Source organism: Priapulus caudatus, unplaced genomic scaffold, assembly GCF_000485595.1.
Source record: "Priapulus caudatus unplaced genomic scaffold, Priapulus_caudatus-5.0.1 Scaffold211, whole genome shotgun sequence".
Taxonomy (NCBI): domain Eukaryota; kingdom Metazoa; phylum Priapulida; class Priapulimorpha; order Priapulimorphida; family Priapulidae; genus Priapulus; species Priapulus caudatus.
The window spans coordinates 319,676-331,443 of NW_014577272.1; the positions used below are offsets into that span (position 1 = coordinate 319,676).

Genomic DNA, 11,768 nt, shown 5'->3' on the forward strand with positions numbered 1-11,768 from the left:
TTTCGGGTCAACACCCTTAACTCCTGGCCTTGACATGATGATCTCTGAAGTTTATATGTATTTTAGTAACAGCAAAGCTTCAACTTCATAACATAACGAAATTTCTCTGTACTCGGCTTAGAAGAATCAAAAAGAACATACGCTAATCACTAGATGGCGTTACTGTCCACTACCGTATGACAAATGAACAGTAACCTTTGGTGGGTTATGAAGTTTAGAACAGTGTTATGATTTTCGATTGTAGCAGCTGAAAGTGGACGTGATGGACAGAGATGAACTTTACCAGCAGAGACCCAGTGGGCTGACGCCACCCCCTTTAATTTCTGTACATGATGAACCAAAACCTCAACGAAGTCAAGGTTAGATAAGTCATAACTTAGGGTTTGGCAGAGCCGGCCTTGCCTTTGCCATTGGATTTGCTTTGGCAGAGGCAGAGCCCCCTGGGGTCAAGTATATCCTTTTAGGACCACCACCGCGGTCTGCCGGCCCATAGACATATAGTGACTCACATAGTACATCTTGCAAAGTAATATTAATAGGCTATTCATCTATTGAGTCCCACCCAGTGACTTAGGGAACAGTCTGGCCATCTTTTGATGACCTGTCACTGTCAGTGTCAGCGAGAGCAAAGCCAACTGGCCAATAACTCATTGACATATTTTGAATGGCACATTTTTCAATGGGCTAAAATTGCATCTGGAAAAGAATGAAGCACCCCTGTTAGAAAGTCATGCACCAGAATTACTCAGAAATGCACCAGATTGAAAGGAGATGCATCAAGTTTCCAAAAATCTAAGGGATCCCAACCCACTCCCCATAAGAGCTTCATGCCTTTTGAGCTTGCATTCTGTTACTTTATGACGCCATTGTTTTCAAAACTTGCTAAATTCCTCACCCCACCCCACAGTAAAAATTTCATAATTGTATCGCATATATAACATGGTTGCATGCTGTCTGTTTTGAATGTTAGGGCTGGACGATGTGATTCAGTTGTGCTCACGAGTCAAATGAAACGTGAACGAAAAATTAATATTTTTTGATACTCTAGTGCCTGTGTTTATGGTTTAAGGATATAAGAGCTATTTCTCTCATTTGTTTGGAGAGGGGAGTGACCTTCATAAATCTAGCAGGGAGATAAGCTTTCTATGTGTTCCTATTTACATATTGTCATTGAGCCATATCGTCAATATATCTGTACTTATATCAGGGGTTAATAATGACAAATTGTCATTGTTAACCCTTGGTTTTATCCATGCAATTGTAAATATATGGTCATACTGACAGGGTATACAGTGGGTATAGTCCTCTCAAGGACAAGGACCTTCTAGATTCAAAAAGAACAATGTTAGCAAGGTATCCTCTATGTGGGTTTATTTTTGTATCTAGAAAGATATGTGTGACAATAGGTATGGTTATGTAGTGATGAATATATTTCGAACGTAGACAGTCGAACATAACAGTTGTATAAACGGTGACAACTACAGTTTTATTATAAATACGGATAAACAGCACAGTCAAAACAGTGTACACGTACCGATCAGAGGTTGTCGTCGTCTCTCCCGTTTCTTCCAAAACCCGTCCTTTTTAAGCCGTCCGCATCCCCGCCGCGACCTGTTTAAGCTTAAACTAATTAATGACGCGGGTAGTGGATATAATGACCGGTCGCGACTAATGTCCGATGGTACCAGGTAGCAGCGCCGACCACCGTTGACGTTGCCTGCATAATGATGGCCGTTTGATAAACCGTGTCGCATTCTTGTTGAAGTTAATGTGTTCGTACCATTCTAAAATGTATTCTGTCCACGCTGAATTATGTATGCTCTTAATTATGTAGCTAATGTCAGGGTTCTCTAAGAGCACTTATAGCCTGGCGGCCTGCCAGGCTATCGTCGAGCCCCGCCATCCTAAAATGCACCCGCCACTCTAGATATCATAGCCGCCATGCTGGTGTATACACAAGAAGTTCAAACAATTGATACACGTTGTTTATATCGGAATAAACTTTGAAGTGATATGCAGAAAGCCTACTAGTTTACCTTGTGTTTCAATTCTCGGGAGGGAATAAACGGAGCTGTGAATAATTCGAAACGTCTTTGATTTCTCTATTAACATGAGGTATAGACTGGATTTTGAATTTTCCGATGGCTTTGCCCATGCAAAACAAGCATTTTCACTCTACATGCAGTGCTTCGAATTTACACACAGAGTGTCTCAGATTGCATCTCGGAGCTTATACAATTCAAAAATTTTGCGGGAGGGCATGCCCCTGGTCCCCCCTAGCACGCAAACCGCCTTCGGCGATTGCAACTAGGACCATAAAGGCAGCACCCCCATGCTATAGTGAAAAAGCTTGGAGAACCCTGAATGTACTCTGGGTCCATCGCCGGGCGGGTCTCCGAACATTTCCATTACTAGTGTGCCAAATTACCTATGTCTCTATCTCAATGCTAAAACGCCGTACTACAGTTACATTATATGTAATATTGTTTTAAAATTCTTTATTTTCAGAACACATTCAGAGATTCGCAGGTTTTGGAATAGGTGTCACAAGGTAATGTTGCATAATTAAAATGAGTTGAGAGAATACATAAGTTCAGGTATCAGTAGTGATTATTAATGTAATGTATACACATTGTGTAAGAGATGTCTGAATAAAAATCACATTATCAAAATACCAAATGAATGTTATCATCCAAAGTTCCACAGCTTATGAATCTGATAAGATATAGACTAAGCATACACTCAAGGTTTTATGCCAAATTTCATTGATTTTTTATTTTAATTCTTATTCAATGACTACCACTAGGCGCCACCTCTGTGCATGCTTATTTCTCCATATACCTGGATATTATGCTATGTTTGTCTTCTCTTTGTAGCTTGTTTGCAGAGAATCTGCTATCACATCCCTGTATCGTACTAAGACGACAATGTCAGGTTAGCAACCAATATATATGTATTGCTAGAACATTAATGAGCATAACTAATGAGAATTCCTAGATACATTACCTGCTTGAAAGTTTTTCATGATCACTTTATGGATAATGTTTTACCACTAGGTCTAAATTGAATACAAGTAAATTTAATATTGACTGCAGTAAGTGTTATTATGTTGTGTGCAATTTAACTCGTTATGATTTGTGTTTTGTTCTTTTATTTTAGGTGCATCACAATTCGACATGGTATCATCTGACGCCTTTCACAATAATACCTATCATTGTCAACATTCAAACCCACCAGGTAACATTAAAATCCACGAAATAACATTAAAACTCAGTAAGTAACGTTCAAACCTACCAGGTAACATTAAAACCCTCCCGGTAACATTTAAGCCCATCAGATAACATTCACTTTAATAGAAAGTTGTTTAAACTCAGTATAAGTATTGCGAAAACATTTACAGTCAGTGAAGGTAGTCCCGACGATCGATTATAATCGAAAATCGATCGATTATAGTCTCAAATTCGATTATGAAAACAAATAATCGATTTTCGGAAATACCAAAACAAACAAACAAGGAACTGTACTCACGATATGTGAATTGATATGACAAGTAGAGCACAAGTCCTGCAGGAGCCCGTTGTCAGAAACATCGTAAAGTTAATGCTAATTGCTAATGTTAATGCTAGGATAACACTTACGACTAATGTTAATGCTACGAGAGTAGCGTTGACAGAAACACATCGTAGCTACGAGCAAACTCACGATAACATGAACTTCATAATTTCATGTCACAAGGCTGCTGATTGGATGAGAATCGATCACAAAATTCAAATTCATACACATTGATTGTACATCACAGTAATTTATGAATATTATGATGGCTAACCACATATAAATAATATTTGATGAAAAATGACGTGGTCATGAATTTATTCTGCGCAACAAGACAAATTTTTTAATAAAGGCATTTAAACCATTTCTTTTTAAATTGATTAAATACTGTATAGGAGAGCACATATTTATATACATACAGCAACCTTCACAGAGTTAATGCGTGATCATAAAACATGATAATATGGAATGCTATGTATAATTGTACATACAAAGTAAGATTAAATTAAATCTATGCTATTATTAACCGATTATCCGATTATAATCGATTATCGATCGGTTAAGGGAAACCGATAATCGATTATGAAATTCCAGCCGATTCCAATCACTAAGTGAAGGTAATGGGTTTCGCGTGTTACGCAGTATATTATTAGGAAATGAATTCGCAGAATGTGTCGGTTATTGTTTAAACGAGGGATGCACATGTTCTTTTACATGCATTTCTGATTTAACAGCAATTTGTAAGTGGTGCATGTTCACTGTTTGAAGATTGTAAATTAACCATATATTATTTTGTTTCATCTTATGGAAGTCAATTTTTTAAGTGTGTGGATGTACTTATCTTAGTTATAATAGCTAGTCGTTTTTTTCAATTTCAACTTCTATATATAATTTTTTTAGCTATAAATGCTGTATAATTTGTGACCAGTGTAGCAGTGTATTGTGCTGTAAAATGAAAGGTGCTTAACATTTGCACGTTTTTGTTATGCTTGTGCAACCAACCGATTACTGAGTGTAGCTAACCATGTACTCTCGTCGCGGCAAAGATGAAGTGCTTTACCTCTGTGCTCTTTCCACAAAAATCATATTGTGTCTATATCCTACCTTGTCTCGCTCCCACAAAAATGCGTGGGGGAGAAGGAGTGTTGGGAGACACAGTGAGAGGGTAGAGCGAGAGAGAGAAGGAGAGAGCAAAAGAGAGCGAGAAAGAGAGAGAGAGAGAGAGAGAAGGAGAGAGAAGGAGAGAGAGAGCGAGAGAGTTCGGGCTCGGGTGTGAGACTGACTGCGACGCTGTCTCGCGTGTTCGCAGGGCATCGCCTCGCTGTGGAAGGGCATCGGAGGCACGTTCGTCGTGCGAGGTCTCAACCTGATCGCCGAGACGGTGCTCAGCGAGTTCACGTCGTTCTCAAGGTGAGACGGCGTCTCGAGCCTCGCCACGCCCGCGGAAATCCCAACCTCGCTAACAGCGTCGGGAGAATTCCTCCAGTTTAAATGATAAGAGCAGAGATGAAATGGAGGCGATTCCTTGAAGTCTCGTGGTGGCTGGGGTAGTACTGTATGCTGTCAACCTTCTACCAGCAAGTGCCTCTATAGAATGGTCGGTCACCTTACTATGAAGGACATGTTTTTTTTTAGAATTTCTTTGAGCGGCAGTTGTACAGTGAAACCACTCTCTGTGAAATGGACACCTATGTCCATTTCTAATGCATATGAATAACAGTTATTGGGTTTCGCTTGAGTGATCCCTATGTTTGACTGTGATTTAAATTCTGTTAAGAATAATAGACCTAGCAGACTGGCTCGTTGTCTTGATACAGATGGCAATTTTTTAGTTTTAGTTGTAGGTTTATATCTCGAGTTAAAATATTCATTTCTTTGCAGGGAAGTGACCCGTTATACGTGTTACAAAAACCTAGGAGGCCATGTTACACTCAAGTTGTAAGTTTAGATAGCTTGACTTAATGTAGTAATAGCAGGAGTAAGATAATATAGATCTATTATATTATATTATCTATATTATCTTACTCCTGGTAATAGTATATCTCCGTGTCACTTCTTTGATTGTTATTTACCTTGCTGTAATAGATTTAGTAAATTTTGTATTTTTATGTGGAAACTGTTTATGATTCACTTTTATTCCGAGTTGTGAATATCTATAAAAAGTGTCTTCATGTTAATTTACTTTTGTACATATAACATTAATAACTTGTACAATATAATGTAAAAAAAATAAAAATGTTCGGTACTCGATCTTCTGTTTGGGAAAATGTCAATTAATCCAAATTTAAATGTGCCAAATGGAGTTTTCATTTCCTCTTAGCTCAAGTAGCTAAGCTGTGTTTCTGATGTTGTTCTTGCAGCCTGACCTTTGCCATCACAACCCCGTTTGCTGCTGCCAGTCTAGTCGAAACTGTTCAGGTACCTAAGTTATAGGATAAAAAGTAAAACCTATATTTGAAGTACTTTATTCTATCCCAACTGAAACAATCACAATGGAGCAACATACTGGAAACAGCAGGCATGTTTCTGCTGCTGTTGTCGTTGTTGTTGTTGTTATTGCTGCTGTTGTTGTTGTTGCCATTGTTGCTGTTGTTATTGTTAATGTCACCATTGTTGCTGTTGTCATTATTGCTGTCGTCATTGTTAATGTCACCATTGTTGCTGTTGTTATTGTTGTTGTTGTTGTTGTTGTTGTTGTTGCTGTTGTTATTGGTGCTGTTGTTATTGCTGTTGTTATTGGTGCTGTTGTTATTGCTGTTGTTGTTGTTGTTGTTGTTGTCCACCGCTTACCCGTGCGCGTCGTTGCAGAGCGACATTGCGAGCGAGCGTCCGGGCATGCTGGACGTCATCAAGGAGGGCCTGCGCCGCGTGACGCGCTGGGGCACGCCGCAGACAACGCGGCTACTGCCCGTCTACCTGCTCGTCGTTCCCACCGCCCTGCACTCGCTCGCCCACTACGCGATCACACGCCTCGTGCAGCAGGCCGTCGTCGCACGCCTCCGCCCCGATGACGACGCCACCTACAGGCCGGTGAGTGGCTCCCCCTGCTGGGGCCTCGTCGCTAGTGTGGTCCAGTTAGCTCGGGGTTGTTCGGTGGAGCGAGCTGGAGCGATTGTTGTGTGATTCGATGTGGAGTCGTGGTTCAAGGTGGACGGCTCTTTGTTTTAAATCTTGGTAGTGATGACAGCAGCAGGAGTTTTATATATACCACTTACCGTATTATTTTACTGTGTATACACACGTTACATCAGCATATCTTATATACTATAATCATCATCATACATATATATCAGTAAAGAGGGGGGAGGGATAGGGAGAGGGAGAGAGATAGAGAGAAGGGGAGAGAGAGAGGAGTCAGTAGTTACCACCCAGCTAGCATGCAGCCGTTGAGACAATGTTTGTATTTGGTTAGCGACTTAGCGCAGTCACATTGGGCAATGTGACGTAGTGCCAATGTTGGCAGTTTCGTTGCCGCGGTCACATTGCAGGAAATGAACAAAAAGAGACAAAATAAAAAGTAAGGGAGGGGGAGGAGGACAAAGATGGCATGGGAGAGGTTAACGAAATCATCGCGAGGTAATAAGAATGGCAATCCAAGGAAGTAATACTCCCTAATGCAGTCGAGGAAAATTTGGTTTGTATCTCAAACACACAAACATAACAGCTTTAACGACTACTAGTACTATAGCCACAACCTTTGCTATGATGTCAGATGTCTCCCTAAAGTCATTGCAGCGACTAACATTGGACCTCGCTAGAAAATCCTCTATCATTCGTACGCCGATGTTGTAGCCCCTGGACGCAAAAAAACAGGGTTGTAAATTAGCAATAATACTATACTAATACTACTACTACTACTACTACTCCCAACAATAATAATAATAAATTGGCAAATAATCATGCGTGGACATTATGCACTGTCATGGTGCGTAGCTGAGGGAGGCGACACTACTGAAGAGCATTTGTTGCACTTGTATCAGGAGTAGATAATAGGGAAGGAGTGTGACTTCAATAAACAAGGGAAATTCGTCATTTACTAGCCTTAGAATACCTACGATTTACTATGCGTAACTCAACCAACTTGAGCTCAAATCGTACACAGTATATTCGCCTAGCATCGTGCGAAATCGTTTCCTCGTATACACCCGCAATCCGGAGATACAGACTAAACCGTACGACACGATTTTCCATTCTGTTTCCAGCAAACTTGATGTGTTAACCGCCTAACTCGAAAAAAAAGGCAGCTGTAAATAGGTCAAAGGTTAGCTCAGCGAGCCACACCGCATTGCCGAGAGTGCAAGAGTCGTTAGTAGCTGCCTTTTTAAGAGTTAGGCGGTTAACACATCGAGTTTGCTGGCAACAGAATGGAAAATCGTGTCGTATGTTTTACCACGCGTTCACACGTAGCAAAATCCACGGTTCGTACTCGCGATAAATTTCCCTCGTCTGAACGACCACGTATAGCTATACTCAGTTCGAAACGCGTATCACTATCCTGACAAAATGAGTGCGTTTCCTACGTACTTCGTATAGCTATGTACGCGTATAGCGGACGTGTGAACGACCAGTATACACACGTTACACACATCATGACATTGGTGCGTTTCACGTGTGTGTAGGTGCACAGCGGCGGCGGCCACCCATCGGCGAGCGACCCATCTTCCTCCTCCCCCGCACCGCCGCCACGGCGCACGATCCACGAGGCCTACCTGCCCGACCTGATCGCCGTCTTCAGCTCCCACCTGATCGCCGACGTGATCCTGTACCCGGCGGAGACGGTCGTCGCGCGGCTCCACCTGCAGGGCACGCGCACGATCATCGACAACCTCGACTTCGGGTACGAGGTGGCGCCGATCAACACGTGCTACGAGGGTGCGGCCGACGCCGTGCGCAGCATCCTCCGCGACGAGGGCCTCGCCGGATTCTACAAGGGCTTCGGTGCGCTCGCGCTGCAGTACGCCACGCACGCGCTGCTGCTGCGCGCCACCAAGCTCGTATTCGATCGGTTAGCTGAGAGCTATGCTGGTCGCCCCGCGACGGGGCGGGGCGGCGACGGCGACGCGGCGGCGGCATCGTAGGGGGCGCCACCAAGCTCGTGTTCGACCTGCTAGCGAAGAGCTACGGTGGTCGGCCCGCGAGGGTGCGGGGCGGGGACGGTGCTGCGACAGTGACATAGAAGGCGCTACTGGGCGTGGAGGGGCGTGTACGTCACTCGCGCGTTTCTGCTGCGTGCGATCGTCAGTGTCCTGCGTGTGCCCGCTCGTTGTGGAGCAACATAGAGGGCGCTGTAACACGCACTCGATCTCGGTAGGCGGCGCTTTCTCGGTGATTCGACGAGCGAAAGAACGGATTCATGAGATTTTGCTCAAAGCGAGCGAGATGTGATCGACAGTCCGGTTGTTTCAATAATGCGCATCGCAAGGAACCAATGCGATGACGACATGTGCTTGCGAGCATAGATGAAACGTGTGACGTACGCACACAAGTGGCATTAGAAGAACTCGCATTGAGTTGTTGTAGGTGTAGGGCAGACAAGATGTTAGGACAGATACTATACATAGATTTCGAGAGCGTGTGCATTGAACCGCAGCAGTCGAAACACGGATGAAATATTACACTGAAAGTGATAAAGCGATCGACTGTCATGTAGCTACTAGCGTAGCGATGTAGCTATTTATCTTCAGGTGATTTTAGATGAAATAAATCCCGGTGGTAACGCGTCCTGCTGCCGTTGGACGTGCGCGGTCTTCGTAATTACGTTCTGTCTAGTCCACGATTCCCTTGTGCTTCTTTCACAGGTAAATGCCAGCCCCCTGCCACCTATCTATCCCCCTTGATGCCAGTCCGTCTTACTTCAACCTCACGTAACCGGCTCCATCATCTCTTTCACACAGTGTTACCAAAAGCTGAATTACCTAGCTGTCTGTGTGGGTCTCTTGGGGGTTGCTGATAGGTCGGGTGAGCTAAATCATACGTGTTTTTCACGTGTGAACAGTAAATGCAGACGTTGTGGTGCTTCGTTACCAGGCATTAAAGATAAAATCTATCTAAATCATGTCAGACGTTTGGGCCCATAAACGTTATTTACTTGGCACTTACTGTTACTCCCGTGCTCAGTGTATGCTAGCTACCCTCCCTCGCTGACTTCTGCCGATCTCGTTAGCTTATTTACGCTAATTAATTAATAACATTGCTTTCCCGATTTTATCTCCTTTTTATGGGGTACTTCTTCATTCTACGGTGGTGGGGGGAGGGGGAGATTCCACCACACCTCTGTGCAGTGCTTGGTAACACCACTACACTTGGCCTGGTCTACACACACACAGCTACAGTGCCTATAGATAGAACATGCTAGATGTTTATGCATAGCCGTGGACCCTAGCTGTGGCGGTGTCCACCATAGAAATGATATACTGGGTAGAGATATGTGTGTACATTTCTATGCTGGTGTCTGTAGAAATGATATGCAGGGTAGACGTATCTGTACATTTCTGTGGTAGTGTACAACAGCACGCACCCGTGTAGACTGGCAGTGTGTATGCGTCCAGTATCGCGTACCGATGTAAGTAGGGCTATACAAAATGTGTTGTGGAGATCTACGTGCTTACGGTACGGTACGGTACGGTACGGTACGGTACCGGCGTACGGCTACGGCATGCTCGTGATCCCCGTTGATTTCATATTGCCGCGAAAAATCGTGCAATCGTCACGGTATGGCAGGCATTCTCCTGATGAAGTTGTAAACTGTGTTAATTTAATTATAAATATTATGTATGTATGTATGTATGTATAATATGCGATGCTTTGCGCTGACTCCGTATGTAGGAGCAGCGGGCCTCGTGTATGTTGGGGAAATAAATGTCTTGAGTCTAATTGATACTGTATTTTACATCTCGCTTCCTGTTTGCGTTCGTCTCGACCATGCAATATTTTGATATTGTAATTAAATTCATATCTTTATAGTATCAGTGGTTAATAATAACAAATAAAATAAATTTGTCAATCAAAATCAATTAAATTCAATCAAAAGAAATCAAAATAATTTGTCATTATTATCCCCTGATAGTGGGGTAATATTATCTATATCTTTATCTCTATCTTTATCTATATCTATCGTAATTATATCTTTATAGTATGTTTGATTAATTTGATAGTTGAGATTGTTTTCGTGGGCACGCTGTGTACGAGAGAGTGCCATCGGTAATGATACACATCCAACACTAGCTCCGTACAACAAGTCCCTACTACTTTAGGACCCCCCCCCCATAACCACCATCAGCACATACATGGTCGGGGTAGGGATAGGGTTGGGGTAAGTAGGGTACATTACAATGCAATGCAATACAGCGCAGTGCAATATCTATACGGTGGGCCTATTGTATGGATACGTTCATGGTAGCAGCTAACTGAATGCAGTTAACACTTTGTGTCTATGGAAAGCGGTTTGGGCCAATATTGGGCCATAATTGGGCTGATAAACCTAGTTTTACGACCGTAAAACCCAGTTTATCGACGTAAAACCGGGTTTATCAAATTAAACTATCAATATCGGCCGATAAACTCGCTTTTACGTCGATAAACCCGATTTTACGTCGATAAACTAGGTTTATTATAAGATTCTGAATCACTATACATTCATAACTAAATAGAAACATTTTACAATATACAGTTACAATACATACTGATGAATCTTGAATAAACATTTCAGGTAAATATAATGTGACAGTGTATTTTTTCTCAGCACGTTTTCTTTTCCTCTGTCCCAGCTAGAGATAGTATAGCTATAGATACGACCGTAAAACCCAGTTTATCGACGTAAAACCGGGTTTATCAAATTCAACTATCAATATCGGCCGATAAACTCGGTTTTACGTCGATAAACCCGGTTTTACGTCGATAAACTAGGTTTTACGGTCGTAAAACCCAGTTTATCGACGTAAAACCGGGTTTTTCGAATATTGGCACAAACCGCTTTCCATATGTGTCTATCACACGCTATCAAGAGCAGATAATAACGCTATCCACACGTACGCGTGCTACCGTAACTATAGGCGCCTGTGTTCAGGAAGCAGCAGCAGCAGCTGCGATCGATCGATCCATCAATCGATCGCCTTCGCCGATTTTTTTTCGCATCCGAAACTAGACGACGCACGGCGTGAGAATCGTTACTTGTGTCGTTGCGCAGCGCCGCCCACGTGCTTACGCGTAATATTGAA

The 11,768-nt window shown here is 42.7% G+C and overlaps 1 protein-coding gene across 1 annotated transcript; it reads left to right on the plus strand.

Moving 5' to 3' along the window:
* Positions 1 to 8,630, plus strand: LOC106807381 (solute carrier family 25 member 46-like). Its single transcript, XM_014809698.1, has 9 exons — positions 1 to 359; positions 2,509 to 2,551; positions 2,877 to 2,934; positions 3,160 to 3,237; positions 4,862 to 4,962; positions 5,434 to 5,490; positions 5,913 to 5,970; positions 6,361 to 6,645; positions 8,172 to 8,630. The coding sequence occupies exons 1-9, from the start codon at positions 263 to 265 to the stop codon at positions 8,628 to 8,630; spliced, it is 1,236 nt and encodes a 411-aa protein (XP_014665184.1). The 5' UTR covers positions 1 to 262.
* The last annotated feature ends 3,138 nt before the right edge of the window (positions 8,631 to 11,768 follow it).

What these genes read in the sequence shown, in the direction of transcription:
- LOC106807381 (XM_014809698.1), top strand. Translation starts at nt 263, where the DNA reads ATGGACAGAGATGAACTTTACCAGCAGAGACCCAGTGGGCTGACGCCA. An exon ending in TACTAAGACGACAATGTCAG is followed by an intron (nt 2,935 to 3,159) that starts GTTAGCAACCAA and finishes CTTTTATTTTAG; the next exon opens with GTGCATCACAATTCGACATG. An exon ending in GAGTTCACGTCGTTCTCAAG is followed by an intron (nt 4,963 to 5,433) that starts GTGAGACGGCGT and finishes ATTTCTTTGCAG; the next exon opens with GGAAGTGACCCGTTATACGT.